Below are 20323 nucleotides of genomic sequence, written 5' to 3' on the forward strand. Positions count from 1 at the left end.
TTAACATTACCTAAGGAATCTTCTATTAGGCACCTTTTTCTATTGGATTATTAATCAGTTAATTGAAAAATAGTCAACAGATTATTTAGGCTTTCAATACTTTTCTGTACGCTATGGACAAGGCAGAAAGAAGAACCACTGGCAAAAAATATATTTTTATTGTTAGGTGCTAAAACATGCATAATTGAGCTGAGAGGTAGTGGTGGTTGTTGTAGCGTGTGTCTGTTTTAGGTGTGGTGTGCTGGCGGTGATGGAGGGGATATGGTTATGTGGCTGTCGCTTCACCTTAACCTTGATTAACTGCCAAGTGCATACACCTATTTTTTTGTAATACAATAAAGTGCATGTTGTTATTCACAATATTAGCATTTTTACTCTCTTCTGGGGGTTTAACCAAACCCTCCTCTCGTTAATTCTTAACTCTTTAAAGGGGCATAGTCAGGTTATAAGTTTTCTTAAATATCAAAACTTTCTGCTTTCATATAATTGATAAGTTTTCTATAATACCCCTTGTTTTCGCATTGTTTCTAAGTAAACAAAGCTCTTTGCAGTAACAGCAGTGCTTGTTCGGTGTTTCGTACTGCGCATGTGTGCAATGGGTACAAGCAAGGGAGTGCAGGACTAAGCACTTAAGAATACTTAAGATCAGATTCAATTCAGGGCGCATCAACCATGCACCTAGAGAAGGGAAACAGCATATTAATACGTTAAATATACATTTATTTCTATGACAAGGTTTTAGTCAATGACTTATTTTTATGTATTTAAATATTTCTACTTGAATCTGTTTTCCTGTTTACATTGGTTAGGGACGCACATTTTATTTTCCATGATGCTCTCATAGGAGGCTCTGGAGAGGATTCACTACTAGAACTTAAAGTTTATGTGATTAAAATTGGTAGGTCCTCAACCACTCCAACCTGCAGCTTTAACGAGAGGCATCGCATGACAGTATGACTCTTTAAAGTAGCCACATCATTGGGACCAATTCCAATTCTTCCTGATATTCGGCCAGCTCCTTTTATTTCCAGTCTTTCATTACTGGACTAACTGATAAATCCAGGCGTGTTTTACCCCTGTAACCATGACGAGAATGGCTAGAAACACCTGGATTAATCAGTTTGGAGCTGGGTGAAGTTTAGGAAGTAGTGGAGTTGGGCATGTAGCCCATCATTGCCATCTGGTTTATTGAGAGTTCTGCAGTACTGCCAGCAGAGGACGCACACGTCTGTTCATGTCTGCTCATGGCGCTCAGAGCTGGAATTCTATTTAGGATCAAAAAGGACTATCAGCACATTATCAGTTGGGCCGCTTTGTGCATTTGACCTTATTTTAACATGATCAAAAGGTTTTTGGCATTTTTTTGGTAATATAACGTCACTTTAAAAAGCGCTCTTTAAAGTCTGTAGTCATGCATTTTCTCCATTTCTTTCATCCCCCATGTAGTGCAGCACTGACTCCATTTTATTCTACAAACACCTGCTGCGTGGCTCATACTGGTTTCATTGAGTAAAGTCTGCCTGTAGAGGAGAATCAGCACCAAAATCATTTTTTTTTCAGTTATGGAAGCCAATAGAGGCTCAGATTAAAAGCCTACTGCTGGGAAAAATTATGTCAAAGGGTTAGAAACTGTAACGTGTAGAAGAGCAATAGCATTGAAATGTATAAAAAAATCAGAAGTCAGATTATGGGTAATGACCCAGCATAACAAACCCTGCATGCCTAAAGCATCACTGCAGATTGAAATAAACTCTGACCAGAGTGAGAGAGTATTTGGATTGACAGCCGGGGCAGCTTGGTAAGAATGACTGCAGCTCTGCTTTGTTACATTTAGGAAAAATGCTTCTTTTTTATTATTAAACCCAGTCAAACGTGGAACATTGTTTAAATTTTGGTTGACATGGTGGCAGAAGAGAAAAATGTGGTACAGTACTGTACACATTGGATCATCTGGTCACCATTCCTGGTTGTCAATATTCTATTTAAATGTCTTTCTCTTAATGAGAATTTTTTGCAATGCCATTCTTTTCAGAATCTCCTCTGAAAAACTGTGGGATTTTGAACAGATGAAAAATTTTGTCACTTTAATGCAAACATATATTGTAATACAGCAATATAAGTTATCTCTACATAGCAAATTAGATGTGATAGTTCAAAAATGGTGCCATCAGCAGCACTGGGGCTTCTGACAAACATTGTTGAGAGGTAACTTTTGTTACCCTCCAGTTAAAGAAACAGTTTTTTTCTTGGATTACTGTGGAGAAGGCCAACATTTAAAGGGCAATATCTTGCTAAATAATTTTTTTTCGATGTCTACAAGTTTTACATTCTTGGAAAGACTCCACTCTTTAAGGAACTGTAAAATACTCAAAACAACTCTGGAGAGACATGTTGAAGGTTTTTTCTTGTCATGTTACAAATATCCACATATGAAGGAAAGCATTACTTTTTCATAATCTATGCAATACCGATAGACGGGCAATAAACAAAGCTGAGGCATATCCTCTAAGAAGTTATACTCTTTACAGACAGAACTTTATAGTGATGAAAATGATTCCTTTTCTCATGCTAAAAATTTTATAATACACCAAGATACCTTCTCTCATTAACAAGTGAGAGTAAGATTAATATATCAAAATCAACCAATTTATCACAAAATATACTCGCAATTTGTAATGGTTTAATAAGGTACCTCATCATACGAGTATGTAATTGGCATAGGACTCAAAGGGTTAAGTAGAATCGATCCATAGTTCAGTTGCTCAAAACTTTGCTTCTGCATTGTCCATAGCATCTTGTAGGTCAAAACTCAGTCCTAATCCATCTGTATTTTCTCAGATCTGGTTCATCTTCTTAATATGTGTATAAATATTTTTGATAAAGTAGTAGAAATGCATTGACCAATCAGTGATTAGACTAATTTAGCTTTAGATGATAAATTTTTTCATCAGAATCTAGATTCCCCCTTTTGGAGTCCCAGGAGTCTTTCCGCTTCCTGGGAACTTTCATTTCACAGGACCTAAAGTGGGACCTGAACATCAACTCCCTCACCAAGAAAGCCCAGCAGAGGGGGAGAAGCTGTTGAAGAATCTGCTGGACCTGCATCCAATGCTGTGAAGCCTCTTTCCAGGAGGCAGCAGGGAGAACAGTCCACGGTAGAGGTGTGAGGGGTCTTTGATGATGTTACGGGCTCGGGACACACAGCGCTGGGATGAAATGTTCCGATGATCCTCTCTGCTTTTCTCACCACTTTTCTCACTTTCTTCCAGTCTGAGGTGCTGCAGCCTCCACACAGCTCAGTCTATTGTGTATATAGTATATAGCTATATATTATACATTGTATATAGTGTATTGTATGTTTTATATTGTATATAGCTATTGGTTCTGTATTCTGTATATATATATATATATATATATATATAATATAATTTGTCTGCAACATCAACACCAAGTCAAATTCATTGTAAGTGCAAACCTACTTGGCAATAAACTTGATTCTGATTCTGATTTGGATGGTTAGATTTTAGAGTGTGCCAATTTATATTGTAAAAATAGTTATAAGCAAAGTTCTTAAACTAAATTTGCATAAAGTTTCTGTGTTATTCTCTCTAGATGACATCTGTAGAGAGAGTGGTTGAGTATGCTGAACTGGAGAGCGAAGCACCTTGGGAGACGGACAAAAAGCCTCCTGCAGACTGGCCCCAGAAGGGCTCCATCTCCTTTGACAACGTTAGCTTTTCTTACAGCGACAGCACGCCTTTAGTCTTAAAGAACCTCAGTATTGTCTTCGCATCCAAAGAAAAGGTTATAGTCTTGACATTCACCTGTGCATGACTTGATATGCTGCCAGTTTGGGAGGCGTGCTGTGTTTTCTGTTTTTTATGTGCCATTATTTTTTAATCAATTATTAAAGGGACATCATATTGTGCTGCTGAATCTTCAGGACTATACCATTTGTGATTCATGGAATACATATCATGTAATTAAGACTGTTCAAGTGGATCCATTTGTTTCCAATTTGCATTTTGAGCTACCTGAAGGTGACAACTGTTTATTCAGTATAAGAGAGAGGAGAGGCCAAGAGAGAGGAGCAAAGGAAGGCAAAAGGGAGATGGTTAAGGATGATTGAAATTGTGTTTAATGCAGGGGGTGTATTTTGCATGGTTATGGTTGGCCAGGGCAGCTGATTTCACAATGGATGGGCTGATAAGTGAAAAGTCTCTGGCTCTGACAGCCCATGGGAGGGACCTCTGCAGCGTGCCCAGGGGGGTTAAAAGGCGGTGCTCATGCTATTTCCCCTGCCACCTTTTTATTTCTGCACCTTGCAGCTTTAAGAAATTTTTCTCTAGCCTTAAACTAAAAACAGTTGTAAGGAAAACTTAAATTGTCAAGATATATATATATATATATATATATATATATATATAAATATATACTGTAACACCCCTGTCACATGATTGAGTAACGTGTCTTCGGTTTGATATTGTTACCAGAAACACATCCTAATTTAGTCTTTAAAATGCTTAAAACATTGCATTTTACAGTGCTTAATGCTGTAAACGTTACCGTTGTTGAGGTAATGCTGAAATGAACCCTGAGTCCTCAGGCTCTCAAGCTATGGTATTGATTTACAGCTCAAACTAGGCATTAAGAAAATACCAGGGTTTTGGGAGCGGCAACAACGGCCATATACTGATGCTTCCTGTCAGGCCTGGTTCAATTAAACTTTGTTTTGATAAAGATCCTCAGTTGATCTTTATCAAAGTAAAGACATCCTTTATTTCTTTTCTTTGGCCATTATGAAGAGATTATAAGTGTTATTCACTTCACCCTTCCATAATCAGAAAGTAATGGCTGACTGATGTCAATATGTGTTTTTGTTTGTATATAGAAAACAGTATAAAAGTAAAAGATCTCCCCAATTTTATTTAATATGCCAATTACATTCTTCCTTACAGAAGTGGCTTTCAGTTAACGTGTTATGCTTTGAGTAAGAGTTTCTTTCTTATGGATTTGTTGAGTTTTAAGGATGTGCTCTGAAATATTCTTTCCTTTCACTGTAGGTTGGGATTGTTGGACGCACCGGAGCTGGTAAAGGCTCCCTCATCTCTGCCTTGTTTCGACTGGCAGAACCTGAGGGAAGGATAACAATTGACGGCATTCTGACTTCAGAGATCGGTTTGCACACGCTGCGCCAGAAAATGTCGATTATCCCACAGGTGCGCCATTGAAAACTGTATTTTCCTTAGGAGCTTCTTCCTAAAAGAAAAAAAGATAAAATAAAACAAGTACTCTTTTTAACTTGGTTCTTTCCTAACACTACTTAATTTTTGCTTGGATAGTATAGATAAAGTGTCTGACTGATTCTTTATGATTGAGATACGATGGTAACATCTCCTTGCTTTGGTGCCTTTTTTTTTCTGCCCACCTGACTTTTTAAAAGCAAAAACAAGTGAGGAGAATTACAGTCGTCTCTGGGGATTTTTGAAAGTGAGACAAACTGATGCCTTGAGACAGTTTAACTTTATTTCCGCTTGTTGAAACTGATACGGCATTAAGAAAATGCCAGCCTGCGGGTGGGTGTCAGAGTGGAGGGAGGGGAGAAGACTCCCACGGCCTGTACTGTGAAGAGAGCAGTTCCCCATCCCTGACAGAGGATTAGCCCTCTACCCCCCAAACATGGGAAAGCCGCTTAAAAGAAGCTCCCCATCCTCGCAGTCAGAGTCCCAGCGAACACTGTCACTTAGCCCAAGTCTGAAACATTTCTGCTGTAGCCAAGATGCCCAAAAACAATTTCATTAATGCTTCTCTGTGGAGTTGATAGGTTTCTGGCATATCTGCCTCTTCAGATGAAGTTTCACTTTTTTCGTCTAAACTAGTTAGAGATGGATGCGAGGTGGATATGATGCGTGTTTGATTGGATTTTGTTTATTCCCTCCGACTTCTAAAGTGAAGACTTTAAAAGTGCCAGGTTATGAGCCAGAACTTCAACTGTACATTTATCTGTCACATACAGTGCGACATATTGATTATGTAGGCAGAACTTTGCAAAATGCGTATCATTTTATATACCGGTAAGTAAATTCATCTGAATACTTTAAAATATATTTTAGTAAATATCACAGATAAATCAAAAGATAACTTTTTGCTTTGATAAAAAAGTGGTTGCCCTACTTTTACCTGGACCTATTTAAAGTCAAACCTGTACTATAAAGTTCCATTGATGAGATTCGATTCTGATAGGTTTATAACAGCATATGGAATTAAAAAGGATCCATTTCAGTCTCTATTGAACCCTCAGGAATGTCTTAGTGTAACATGAATTCTGTGGCAAACAGAGGGCTTGGAACTGCTGGAGCACATAATTGGCGCATGGAAAGCTGTGCTTGAAAGCAGTTTTCCAACCTTACACTGAATCCTCAATTAAAGTGTGTCACAGAACTAGTCTGCTTTGGGACTTTGTCTGGCTTTATGACAAGGTGGTATTTTGGTGACAGAGGGAAAAGCTTATTGGAGTTGAAGAGGTGGAACATTTTGGGAAGGCACAGGTAACAGTGATTAGGGTTGGAAAGGTGTATTATTGTGGAAGAAAAATTGAGCTGTTAGTCTTGACCCTTTTGACGCTACGGGATATGACTTGTCGAAATGCGAAATTCCATTTTTAACATTTTTTATTTTTGCTGCTTTGTCCATCTCTGGACTATTTAACACGCCTTGTGAAATTATTATTAATGTTTAACATATTGATCACAATACAACTGTAATCATATTTTATGCAATTGTAGAGCATGATGGTTAGGTGTAAAACAAATATTACAGGACTTTCAAATTTTTTACAAATAAAATCCTCGTAATCTTGGGAATATATATTTTTTCCTATCAAACTATGGGAACGGATATTATTCAATGGCAGTCTATATTAATTATTTAGAACATGGTCAAGGTCAGAGAGAAACTTCTTTGCTAATTTCAGAATTAAAATATAATTTTTAAAGCTTTTTTTTTTAACAAAAACGGCAAAATCTAACAGATGCAAATAGAGCACAACAGGGTTCTTATAAGTGTAACATTTGGGACATGAACAGCAAATGCACAAACTAACAGATTTTAAACCAAAAAACCTTTAAAATACTTTCAATAAATTCCCCTTCTCTTGAAAACTATGGACTGCCTTAGGTTAACATTTCATAAAATCCAAATAAAGTGTTACAATGTTGAAGAATGTATCAAAAAAGTTATTGCGGTATATTTTGTAAAGTAGCCTCTAACCATGATGCCAGACCTGTAACTTTTTGGACTGATTATTATCTTCATGTTTCTTACTGGTCTAATCTTGCAGTTTTAAAATAAATGCATTGTGTTTAGAACTGAGGTCAGATATATATCTGCAGTAAAACATTTGACACTGGGAAAGATAAGATGGAAACATAGCATCTTGATTAACATGCCTGCTGCTCTGTATCACCTTTGTTTGACATATCATTATCATCTTTTTTCAGGCATGTTAATTAGATCCACTATAATCCTACCAGTGATTGTTGCATGATAAATCAATCCTAAATAAATATATAAAAAGAGGATCAAACACCTTACATTAAGCTGCTGTGATAGGACTAGTATTCAGTATGATGTATTTGTATACAATTTATTTAACTACAAAGGTATAATAGAAAACTATTTGCAATTTTAGGTGCAAAGAAGGTTAACTAAAGACAGACATGAGTCTGAAGCTTTTTTTGATGTCTTTTACCATATATATATAATTTTAGTAAATAATTTACAACAGTTTATACCATTGATTATCAAACTTTACAATCTTGGCAGCTTTAATAAAAAGGAAATATTTTCCGCTGATCCTCAGTAAAAAGGACTCAAAGATAATCCATTTATATTTTATCCAGGAAAAAAAAAAAAAAAACTCAACTTATACAATATTCCTTTGATTTTGTTTATTTAGCAAATGTCAGCTAGTTTTATTGTGATTTATTCCCACTGAATCGTGTTCTTGCAAAATAAAAAGAAACTGTAGAACAGCACCAAATGAAAACATAGCATAGAATGTCACTTGTTTTCTTTTTCAAAAATAAACATGATACAATATATGTTTTCATGGAACTGCAAAGTTAGGTTGGCCAAAGACCCTTGAAGATTATTAAAAGCAATACAGTACTTCCTTTGCATGTGTCAGTCATCTGGGTCATAGCAATAAAAAAACTTTAGTTGAAAAGCAACCAGACTTTAGAGAAGTCTTCGTCATTTCTGTTGGGCTGCACAAAAAACCTCTTCAGAAAAAAAACTGAGCTGAAGTCCGGTTGCATTCCAGTTTAAGCCTGTTTTGTTTGAAGCATGCTAGTTGACAGCACTCTATCTTTCCAAAAGCACATCAACAATACACTCTGTCTGCCAACTTCTACTTGCAAAATACTAACAACCTCTATCCGTCCATCACTCTTGCCACCACTGCAATCCTGATCTTAATTCTTGTCACATAACTCCCTGCTCCACATTAAAGCATGTATAAACTCCCAACTGATCCAGAACTTTTTTGCCAATGCCATCTTAACAATACAACCAGCCAATCACATTTCACCTACAGTAGACTGCATTAGCCCCATTGTCTTCCAATCAGATACAAATTCAAAATCTTCCTTTATACATTTATACATTTTAGGCCAATTATCACCTCGCACCTGTCCAACATCCTTCTCATTAACGTTCCTTCCGGGTCTCTCAGGTCAGCCTCCTCTCTCAATCTCATTGTGCAACCATTCTGTCTGAGCACTACGGGGTCTTTGCAGTAGCTGATCTGCCTCTGGTCTTCAGAAGACATCAGAAACTTTACAACCATTTCCCATTTCTGAAAACACATCTGTTCAGAAAAGCATTTTTGTCTTGATTAGCCCCATTATACTGTTATTATTTTTGGTTTTCTTTTTAATTTGACCTTTTTACTTTTTATTGTAAGGTAACCTTAAGTAACCTTAAAAGGAGCCTTTTAAATATAAGTTAATATTTTACAGTTTTATCAACATCAAATTGAACTATACACAGACTTATTAAATTAATTTAATTTTTTTAAATAAAACTATATCAGTAACTCAATTTACTAAGTAAAACTCAACATGTAGAGCAATATACACAGATATTTTAAAGCCTTAAATTATTTTTCATTTACAGCTAATGGAAAAACAACATCAAAGCCTTAAATATATTAAATCTAAAAGGTAAAAGGTTGTGCTGTCAACATCTATTACCTTCTTAAAGTTATTTTCAGTCTTTCATACTTTGTATCAGACAAACAAACCTTATTGTGATGCATGTTGTAATTTATTTTAAGAGGACATCTGAGAAAAAGGTTTGTTACTTTAGCATATTATTATTATTGTTGTTGATTTATGCTTCCCTGGCCGTCTTTTAAAGTAAATTTGCTGATTGTTGTAGTCAGGTTTTCTTAAAAAAAAATCTGCTTGTGTTTTTTGTGCAATTGTTTTTTTTTTTTTTTTTTATATTTCCCTTGTTTTTTGACTTGCCACCATAGGAAAAATATGTTATGAGAAGCTTGTTACATCTAGAATCATGTTATAATTTTATGAACAACATAAAACCCTTGATTTTCTATCAAACCCTGTATACAAGATGTCATTTTTGTCTAGGAAGGTCAATATATTTCAGCATAGTTAGGATCAGCACTGAATAGAGCGCCGCAGCGAAGCAAGTCCTTTGTGAACATCTCCCTTCACACATTGCCTCTCAGTCTTCTATAAATCCTGTTTTTAACCCTTTTATACAACCCCCACCACCTTTATTATTTTAACTGGCTATGGCCTTCTCTTTCTATATCCATCTAACCACAGGACCCAGTACTCTTCACGGGCACCATGAGGAAGAATCTGGACCCTTTCAAGCAGCACACAGATGAGGACCTGTGGAATGCACTCCAAGAGGTACTCCAGCGTGGCTCTGAATGATTCCCCCTCACCATCCCAGGGGGGATCCCTCTGTCCCTATGTACAATGCTGCCATTCAGCCTCCCTGCTCGCCACAAGTCATGGGGGAAATCCCATTAGGGCCATGGGGCCCAGCTCAATGTGCAGCTTGTAACGGGGAACCATTGAAAGTGCAAGGGAAGATGTGTTTGGTCAGTCAGGGCAAGCATGATGAAGGCTCCCCCCACAGTGAAGGGCTGCAGCTCCTGGTCCTGCCTCTGAATGGGTTTGGTGGCCTGGATTAAAGTTAAAGGCTGGCCACAAGAGAGCACTGGCCAAGGTCATCAGTGGACCTGGCTCTGCATTGTGCCAGCCGGTTAATGGGTGTCTTTGGGTGGCTCTTTAAAGAGATCTCCACAGGGCACCTTTATGCTGAAGTAATGAGGGGTTGGGGCTGTGCTCTCTCTCTGCAGGTGCAGATGAAGGCGGTGGTGGAGGAGCTGCCCAACAAGCTGGAAACAGTGCTGACTGAGTCAGGCTCCAACTTCAGCATGGGTCAGAGGCAGTTGGTGTGTCTGGCCAGGGCCCTCCTAAGGGAAAACCGAATCCTCGTTATTGATGAAGCTACAGCAAATGTGGACCCGAGGTTAGAAAACAGCATTAAAAAAAATATATATATAAAGACAGTATTTTCCCTGTCTGGGTTGTCAGTTAACACGAAGACATTTCAGGTTGATAATAATGAAAAAAAAAATCTGAAACATAACAATATACAATACGACATACATTATTTGGCAGTATAGCCGTTTTCCATTGACTGCTCATAATTTCCATTGACTCCTAATAATTTACATTTATCCAAGGACATTCAGCACATTTTTTTTTTTAATTTTCAGTCCTTTGAAAGAGAAAAATCTGAAATGTATTGTAGCCAGGGGATGCCTACTATAATTAGTCCATGTCTACCTGTTTTAGGATTTAAAAGATTTTTTTCTTTGTTCTGTTAGGTTATTGTTAAGTTGCTGACAATGACCAATCCATGGTCTGGTTTATATATAATAAATGACAAATCAAATTATTTAACATTTCTAAGAGTGCTCCTATGCTACGTTCAACTCAGACGCACCTCTGGCAGCCTAAAATCTTCTGCGGATTCATTTTTTATGCTTGCACACATTAAGGTCCCTGCAGTAGCTGGGGGGTTTCCGCTATTATTCGTGGCGACTGGAGGGAGATGTTGGCCATTTTCATATCCGTGCGACAAACTGCAGGCATCAGGATAAATAAAGCGAACATATTTTGCTGGCAGGTTTCGACATTTTAAGTAAATTTAATTTAGGCATTAATAAACTTTTTTAGTGGAGTGATCATAGCGCTCTGCATCAGCCACACTTTGCCTCCCTGCCAGCCTCAGACCAGCTTCTCTTATCCCATTTACACTACCCTTGAAAAACCGTGGCGAGACCGGTCCGAGCTCAGTAACTGAGATAACTTATCGTGTGTAAATGGAAAGCAAACAAACTGAACCGAGCTAGACACAGACCAGTTCCAGAGGTGGGCTCGGCTCGGTTCTCTGATAACAAGAAGAAGAAGAACAACTATAAACAACAATCAAAATCCTCTCCACTCAACATTTTGATTTGCTTGATTCCCTCCTTCTTCGTCTTCTCATTCTTGTGTTTTATGGCGGTTGGCAAACAACTTTTGGTGCATTACTGCCACCAACTGCTTGATTTCCTCCTTCAATACTGGCAGTAATACCGCAGATCATCACTAGGAGGCGATGAGTCCTGAAACCGAGATAGCATGATGTGTAAACGGTCGTCAGAACCAAGCTCGGCCTGGTTAACAGATCCGAGCTCAGACCGGTCTCAGCATGGATCGGTTTTTCAAGGGTAGTGTAAATGGAGTATCTCATTGGTTGATGTGAAGCATCGAGCAGCAAAGTTCCGTTTTTTTCCAACTCCAGCTTTTGCTGCTTGTGAAGAACCTCAGATGCTCAGAAGCTCATGAGGGGCTACTTCAGCTGCTCAGATGCGTCAAGAGCACTGCTCGAAACACGCTGCAGGACCTTTAACCATTGACTTTTCTTCTAAACCAATTGCTTCTGTAGCTTCTATACCATGTGGTTTTAGTGTAGCATTACAGTTGAGTTTATTTTTTATTTTTTTGTTGTTAATCAGGATTTTAAAAAGAGCTCTGTAGATTGTGCATCAGTCTGATTATAGCTACAATAATTTCAATACCATAATGCCAGTTAAGGCTTTTAATCTATTAAAAGGTGGAAGTTAATTATCATTAAATGTTAAAAAATTATAGAAAATGTGGGTATTATAAAACTAAGGTAAAGTTTGTACATTTACATTTATTAACCATCCAATATTATCCCTGAATATTAATATATTTTATAAGGACTCTTTTTCTTAAATAATTAAATTAAAGAAACTACAGGCCTAAAAAGGTCAACAAATGTGCTTTTAGATGTGTAAAAATAAGCATTTATATATATTATATAATTTTTGAGTTCTTAGTTATACCTTGTTATTCATTTTTGTTTAGTATTTTCATTATTATTTATTCCTTGCTCTAGTTTTAGTTAGATATTCTTTCTCTTATCCTTTTTGTGTTCCATGGCTTCAGTTATCTCCAGTTCCTTCTCTTATCCTCTAGTTTTCCCCTTAGTTATTCCTAATTTTTATAGTAATTGATTTTGTTCCCCTTTAGCCTTATTTAAGTTGTTTTCTAGTTACAGTAAAACCCTGTTTTACCTGGTTACTCTTTGTTGCCCCCTAGTGCCTCTTTCCTTTCCCCTTAGCTCCTTTCTGGCTGCTTCTGACCACACCTGCTCCCACTTAACTGATCATTCCTCTCTTGGTTCTGTCTCCCTTATATATACTCCTCCTCTGCAGTTCATCAGTGCTGAATTCTCTTCATTACCTTGCTCCTCATGTGTGTTTCTCCCTGGCTTCTCTTGGTTTTTGGTTTCCTGCTTATTGTTTTTGGCTGTATGCTTCTGTTGCCATTTGTTTTTAAATTAAATCTGCAAGAACTCATCTCTGCCTCTGACTACCCTGCGTTTGGGTCCTCAACAACATCCACAACACTTGACATTCTCATTGTAACCATTGTCTGCAACATGCAACCTCTGCATGATGCATTATTGTAAGATGAAAAGTTGATCAGTATAAAGCTGTGTGCATTAAAGAAAACCAATTTCAATTCAATGAAAAAGGTTAAACAAATGCTGAACTTGCAAACAATGATATCTGAGCAGCTTACAACAGTGTCTCATCATCTTCACTATCTATTTAATAAATACCTTAACCAAGGTATTTAACCTTTTTTTGAACATCAAGAACATTTTTTAATTGTTTAATGGTATTAATCCAACTTGGTTCTCCATAATCAAAAATGTTTTTTTTTTTGTTTTTTTTAAAGTTTTTTAGTTTTTAGTTAACATTTTATAGATGTAAATTATAAAGTTATATGTTATATGGCCTTATGACTCAAACTGACTTCAAACTGAAGCTTTTTAAAATGGACTGACTACTCTTGCTTGTAAAATACTTCTGAATTGTGCTCTGTTTCAATGTTTTGTGTTTAAAAGTTAATGCTCTTAACTTCAAGGACACCAGACCTTAATAACTCTATTTAGTTTCAGCCAAAGCGGTTTGTAAAGGTTTATGAGAAATGTATAATGGCCTGTTGACCTGGTTTGTCATTGCCTTGAAATGTAAAACCCTTAATGAAATTATGGGAAATTAGATACAGCGTTTACGTAAATCAGATCACATTAAAGATACATCCTCAGTTCAGAATTAATTTCAATATTAGTGCTAGTAAGGTTTGAATTTGTCTAAATATTAGACTTTTTGTTTCACTTTGATGCGATGACAGTAAGAAAACCCACATACTGAAATAAAAAAGGTGAATTCTGTCAAGTTAAAAAGCCTGACAGTCTTCATTTGTTTCTGCTACTTTTCTTGCACATATTTTGCAACTGATGAGCCATTGTTCTGGCTTGCGTGAAATCCCTGCCCAAGGCTTTGTAGGCTGAGAAGTTTTTTGTGTTCTCAGGTGTTGTGTTCCCTTCTTCTTTAGAACTGACAGCCTGATCCAGCGGACCATCCGGAACAAGTTTCAAGAGTGCACAGTCCTGACTATTGCTCATAGGCTCAACACTATCATTGACTGTGACAGAATACTGGTAAGTAAAATCGCAGGAAATTTCCATTGTCCAGGACTCCAATTCCTGTTTTAAATTGATATATTTGTTCTTCTAAGATTAATAACACAAAACAGGCCATTAAAAAAAAAAGAGTTTCTAATCGCGAAAATATTTCATCTGACAAAATTGTAGATTTTGTATCCCACCTCCCGCCCATTGACTACTGGAAGAACTCCAAAGATCCACAGGTGGGAGAATCTGTGAATCAAACAACTGTTAGTCATGCACTCCACAAATCTGGCCTTTATGAAAAGAGAAAAGGCTGTGTTAAAATAAAATTGTAATAATAAAAGGTTTATTCTGATTTGCCACAAGCCATATAGGGAAAAACTTCAAAATGAATGAAAGTTCTCTGCTCATAAGAAACTAAGGCAGAACTTCTTTGCTAACTTGCAAAATGCTCTGGCAGAAATCCAACTCTATACATGAAACTTGATCTAAAGAGTTTCACATCTATAAGAGGTAAACAACTAGGTAATTTTATTTATCTAGATAAAAGGAAACCTTGAAAGAAATTCTGCTAATGACAGAAGGTCTTGATTCATGTGGTAAAGGTTTATTTTCCAGCAGTAAAATGGAACCAAGGTTATCTGACTTCAGTCGTTGATCCAACACACCTAAATAAGATTACTAAATTACCTCCTCAGCATGCAATCAATCCTAGCTTTTTGCTAGTGACTTGATTATGTGATTCAGATCTGCTGGAGTATAGACACAAAAGTTACAGGACATGAGCCCTCAAAAGGAGTTTGTTCACTTGTGATGCATATAAACTATAGGGGCCCAAATTCCAGCTCCAAATTCAAATGGGATTATGGCGAAAGAAAACACTAAGCGTAAGCCTTTTCTGCATTCTGATTTAGGGAGGTTTGAAACAAATGCATGCTACACTGTTTTATTTTAGTAGAAAAAAAAAGGTCTTACTTCCAATTCACAATTATGCACTACTCTATGCAGCCTATCACATATTTCAACTTTAAACTTTGTAGTCATACTGTGACAAAATGTAGAATTTGGACATGAATGCTTTCCAGCGCACTTAACCTTACTACTGCCTTAATATGTGAAATAAATTAAGTTCCTCCTTGGTTCAGAATGTACATTTGAGCCAATTGTCATCAGCAGAGGTTCTTCATTGCAACTTTTATTTATTTATTTTTCTTGCACACCTTTGGCTCTGACAATGTCGATGCTTCTATCTGTATTACTAAAGCCACATCATCCAACATACCAATCTAATTCGCTTATTTTACAACAGCTGGCTTGATTCCTCCTACACAGCTTCCACTTTTATTAAATCCACACTTGTAACACTCGATCTTTGGCTCTTTCTTGCTACTGCCTGTTGAGGTGCCAATTAGTGGCATTTGTGGCAGTGTTTTTTAATCCTCTACGGAGAACGGGGCTCGACCTGACGGTTGTGTGGCCACTTAGACGATTCCTCAGGAAAGCCAAAATATCATGCAGTGAGAACTGTTTCACACCTACGCTTGTGTTAAATGCTCCCGTGTGCTGAGAAGAACTAAACTGTGACCCCCTGTGAGTCGACTTTCACAAATTAAAAACAATCTTCAAGATGCAAACTCCATGTTCCAGGGTTCTGCACATCAACAATTGATAATGAGAGCAGCTGCAGAAGTCTCCCTTTCTTACCAACGCAGTTGACAAACTGTTTATTAGTGCTGCAAGGGGATCGGGCTTGTTTAAATTAGTCTGTGCTATAATTGTAGTCCTTTCTAAACTGCTTGAACTGGCACTATTCTTTGTGTGGTTTACATAGCATGCCATGACACAGAAATGATGGTAATTTTCTCCAGTGCCTTGAGGGTGTGATTGTTGGATTTGACTGAGGACCACCTCTAGGCCTCTGCAAATGCCTGGATAAATACATGGATAAATGTGTGATCTCCTGTCTGTCAGAGTCAGCGCTGCAGACTTTCGCTCTGCTAACAGGTTCCTCTCATTGTTATGGGCCGTATCAAGCAGAAACAGGCGCCTGTATTTGGAAGCCAACTGAGTCACCTGAAACGGATGGTTCCTTTTGCACACTGAACCACTGTTTCTCCCATTCAAGTTTGCATCGTCTGCATGCTCAACTCATCCAGTGAAACAGCTGAAATGTCAGTTTTCCCTAAGGTAAAGTATACATGTGTTGCCCCACACACCAATTATTCTGATGTGTGTGTGATTGCAGGTTCTGGATGCTGGCAGGATCCAGGATTATGACGAGCCATACATCCTGCTCCAGAACCAGGATGGGCTCTTTTACCAGATGCTCCAACAGACAGGCAAAGCCGAAGCTGCGTCATTGCTGCAAACAGCGAAACAGGTATCCATCTCTGTCCAAGTGCAGGTCTCTCACTAAATAAACGAGCAGCCATCACACACTAATCTCCCCAGACTCCAAAATAATACGAGCAGCAACAAAAGATGTCCATAACCCTGACAAAGCAAAGAAATTTGATTACCATTTTAATTTAAAGTGTCTTCTTGCAGCCTTGCAACACCATAACATTAATTTTAAAAGAGAAATTGGCTCTTTGTAGATTCAGATCCGCCGATCTTATCAAAGAAACTTTCCATATTATCTCTTTTCTCATAATATAATGTTGAGATCGTTTCATGTGATGAGTCTAGAAAAGCAGCTTTCTTTGCACTGTATCCGAAATATTGGGTTTAACTTCATCGCGATTCGGGATAAACTTTCTATGGGGATTACTGTAATAGAGAATGTCCATATATATACTTTTTTCTTTTCCTGTGAAATTCATTTGTGATGTATTTCCCCTTCAGACACTGAACAGATAAGGGCTGGCTATTCATTGTTCAATTCCATTTTATGTGCATCTGTCTGGGACCACAGATACCATATAGCAACTTCAAACAGGTCTTTGTGAAATGAGAAAAAAAAGTAAGCATCATTTCATTTTCTCTCTGTCCCACGCACAAATTTATCAGTGGTGCTGTATCTTCTCAGCCAGAGAAGTGAAATGAGTAAAATACTGATTTCAAAGACGCAGCACACTGTGGCATTATTTGGTATCGTCTTACCCTGCACACTGGCGGATTGGGGGGGGCATTGTTCCAACCCTTATGTTTTTTTCTTTTCGACATTGTTGGCTTTCCCCCTCAGATCAGATTGCGTCAGCATCTAAAACTGTCTAGCACCACTTATTAAATACTGAGATTGTCTACAAGTTGTGTGTCAGGTTTCTATAGTTGTCAGTCAAGGTTTAAATACATTCAATAATCTGATATCAGCCTCTGACTCTTTTGTTCACATTGAAAACAAATCCAAGAGCAGACGGTACACCTCAAGCCCCGAGAGAAGCAAAAAGGGGTTATTTTCTAAAGATTGCTAATCCAGTTACCTTCAGAAATATTCACACCCCTTTAAGATTAAATTTTTCTCCCTCCTAAACAAGAAGCTCCTGTATATTTGAAGACTAACTAAACCCTAAATCAACACGGAACTTATTTGCAGATAAACCCGATAAATTAACTACCGTAGGCAAACTTTGACATTTGTGTAAACTTGTCGAATTGTTGCCAATCAGGTTGGAGCTGTAAGCATCATGAGCATTTATAAATATTGTTTTTCAGTTGAACATTTCAATGTTTATTTGTCAGCATGGGGTTAAATTTTAGGTACTCACGCTATTTAGTCAGATCTGTGCAATGTTGGTCCCCATAGTAATGACCACACCCCCACTTATTACCCTCCAATCATCCTCACGCCTTCCTGTGTCTTTTGGAAAGTGTCCACTTCTGTATCGGAAGATTCTCGGTCATCCAGGTCATTGTCAAGCTTGAAAAAGTCCAGTCTAGGCAACTGTACGTGAAGTTTTCTGGAAGACGTTCTCATCCAAGGGGCTTCTTCTTGGCCAAGGAGGACCTCCTTGGCCAAGAAGAACGTACTCATTGGCCAATCCGGTGGCAGGGATGAAAGCCACCTTCTCTCCCCCCTATTTCTTTGTTACATCTACAGTATATTAATCTCAGTGCTCCCCACCACTAGTTAGAACTAAAGAAGCCTCTTGGATGAGAGACGAAACTTCTAGAAAACTTGCACATCCTGTTGCCTAGACTGAACTTTTTCAAGCCAGTCCACTTTGGTGTAATTTTTCTAAATTTGTTTGGGGCAGCAAATGCTTTAACATCATGCCTAGTTACACTTAGAATGGGTTTCCAACGCAATAAAGTACATATAATGGTAATGTGGTGAAAATTGCACGTGGTTTTCTACATTATTTACAAACACAAGTCTGAAAAGTGGGACATATATTCGTATCCACCCACGAGTCAATAATTAGTAGAACTGCCTTTTTCCCCCAAGCACTGCTACTCATCTAGAGACATATTTTTGCCTATTATTATTATTATTATTTTTTTTTTTTGCCACAGCTCAATACAATATTTTCTTCTGGATTTTAAATCTAGATTTCGAGTTAAGAAAATAGAGCGATATACATTGATCATTTCTGGCTGTACATTTAGTATAAATTTTGTCCATAGAAAATGAATTTGCTCTCCAGTCTCAGGTCTTCCCAAATCAACATTACCAGAGCATGAAGCGTACCATGTTGCACAACTGCAATGTTGTTTTCAGGTTTATGCATACTACTCCACTATGCCACTCTCACATACAGATATTTTGAGTTCAAAATTAATATTTTTTATGTTGTTTACCTGACCTGAGGCCCTGAATGAACAGCTCTATTGATACTAAAACAAAAGTTTTACCTGGTGTTTCAGTAGGAAAAGGTATTGAGGTGCACTCAGTCTTATTTAGGTGGGTGAGAGTGAGTATACTGAATGCAAATGCACCCCATAGATTATCATTTTCTCTTTTGCACACACAAGACCTCTTACTATGGTTCCAATTTGCGTTAAATGTACTGTATCTGAATGCTATTAAAACTTAATTTAGGATAGTGCGTCTTTGACTGCACCTTAATCAAACTCTGCAAGTTTTAAAGCTAATAAATTGACAAAAATCCTTCCACAAATAATTCCCATGATTATCTTCAACATTTTTTCCTGTAAATTTCACACCTGCTTCTTAAGGTAAATAAGCCACTTTTGCCTGCTTCAGTGGACGAGAAATCCCTTCACCGTGCTCTGACTGGATCCCGTCTTAAATCACACCTTAACTGATCTTAGCTCATATTTGGAAAGTGTGCTTAACATTCTGTGATGTGACACTACCCCCCTAATCCGCTTTTAGGTTCACACCAACAGAAAGGCGGAGAGTGACACGTGCTGCACCAAGGACATCAGTGTCATCTTTGAGACGTCTCTTTGACGGGTTGGAGAGTTCCTGTGGTCCTTTTTCGTGCTTAACAACAGACACCGAATCTTTCCCTGGATATGCTTGGATTCGTTGATGTGCACAGAAATGTTTTCAGAAACACACAAAGCTTACAGGTTTGGTTTGCGCTGCATTGATCGGCAAAGACTTTTGGTCTGGAACAGAGAAGTTTTGTGAAGCAGGCCTTGCCTCTCATTGACTGCATACAACTGGATGAATGTTTATTGATTAACTGATGCTATGTTTATAGAAGTGTATTGTGTATCTTCCTCTACTTTGCGCTCTTGATAAAAATAATGCAGTTATTAAATTGTTATTCATTACAATAAATTGTATTATTCTGAAGAGAAAGAAATTATTCTTAGAACTCTTTTGATGTGGAAAAACAAGAGAAGCTTTGGTGAAGCCAGTAGCATCTGCAGTTATTATTGTGCCTTCATCAGACTATTGATTGTTTATAATTTCGCTGTTTTAATTGAACAGTTTTCCTTTACACTATCTGTATTGGTTCAATGTCTCATTTTGGTTCTGACAATGTTCTTTGATGTTACCAGCCATGAGAATATTTTATACCCCCTTTAGCAAGCAGTAATTGCAAATGATTATCTTTTATATTTAAATAATCCACCAAAAGGACCTGTAACTTTGTTATCCCGATGAAAATGATCAGTTATTCAAGTTTAAGTTAAGATTTAAATGTTTCATATTTCTTAGAGTTGCCTCAAGCTGGGATCAGAGTCACAGTCAGTTGAAAAATAGGTTTAATATTACCTGTTTTTTTTTTTTTTTTTTTAAACAATATACACAGCTCAGAAAATAAAGAGAGCACATAAACAACACAATATAAATTCAATCAAA

At 37.4% G+C, this 20323-nt stretch overlaps 1 protein-coding gene across 1 annotated transcript in view; it reads left to right on the top strand.

Moving 5' to 3' along the window:
- Positions 1–19726, top strand: part of abcc4 (ATP binding cassette subfamily C member 4) — a 62884-nt gene extending 43158 nt beyond the window's left edge. The window contains exons 25-31 of the mRNA XM_015386413.1: positions 3613–3804; positions 5064–5219; positions 9855–9944; positions 10400–10572; positions 14028–14133; positions 16349–16483; positions 19382–19726. Of these exons, the coding sequence (XP_015241899.1) occupies positions 3613–3804; positions 5064–5219; positions 9855–9944; positions 10400–10572; positions 14028–14133; positions 16349–16483; positions 19382–19459 (930 nt within the window). The 3' untranslated portion in view covers positions 19460–19726. The remainder of the gene's footprint in view (positions 1–3612; positions 3805–5063; positions 5220–9854; positions 9945–10399; positions 10573–14027; positions 14134–16348; positions 16484–19381) is intronic.
- The last annotated feature ends 597 nt before the right edge of the window (positions 19727–20323 follow it).

The sequence above is a fragment of the Cyprinodon variegatus genome, unplaced genomic scaffold (assembly GCF_000732505.1).
Source record: "Cyprinodon variegatus isolate N-32 unplaced genomic scaffold, C_variegatus-1.0 Scaffold368, whole genome shotgun sequence".
NCBI lineage: Eukaryota > Metazoa > Chordata > Actinopteri > Cyprinodontiformes > Cyprinodontidae > Cyprinodon > Cyprinodon variegatus.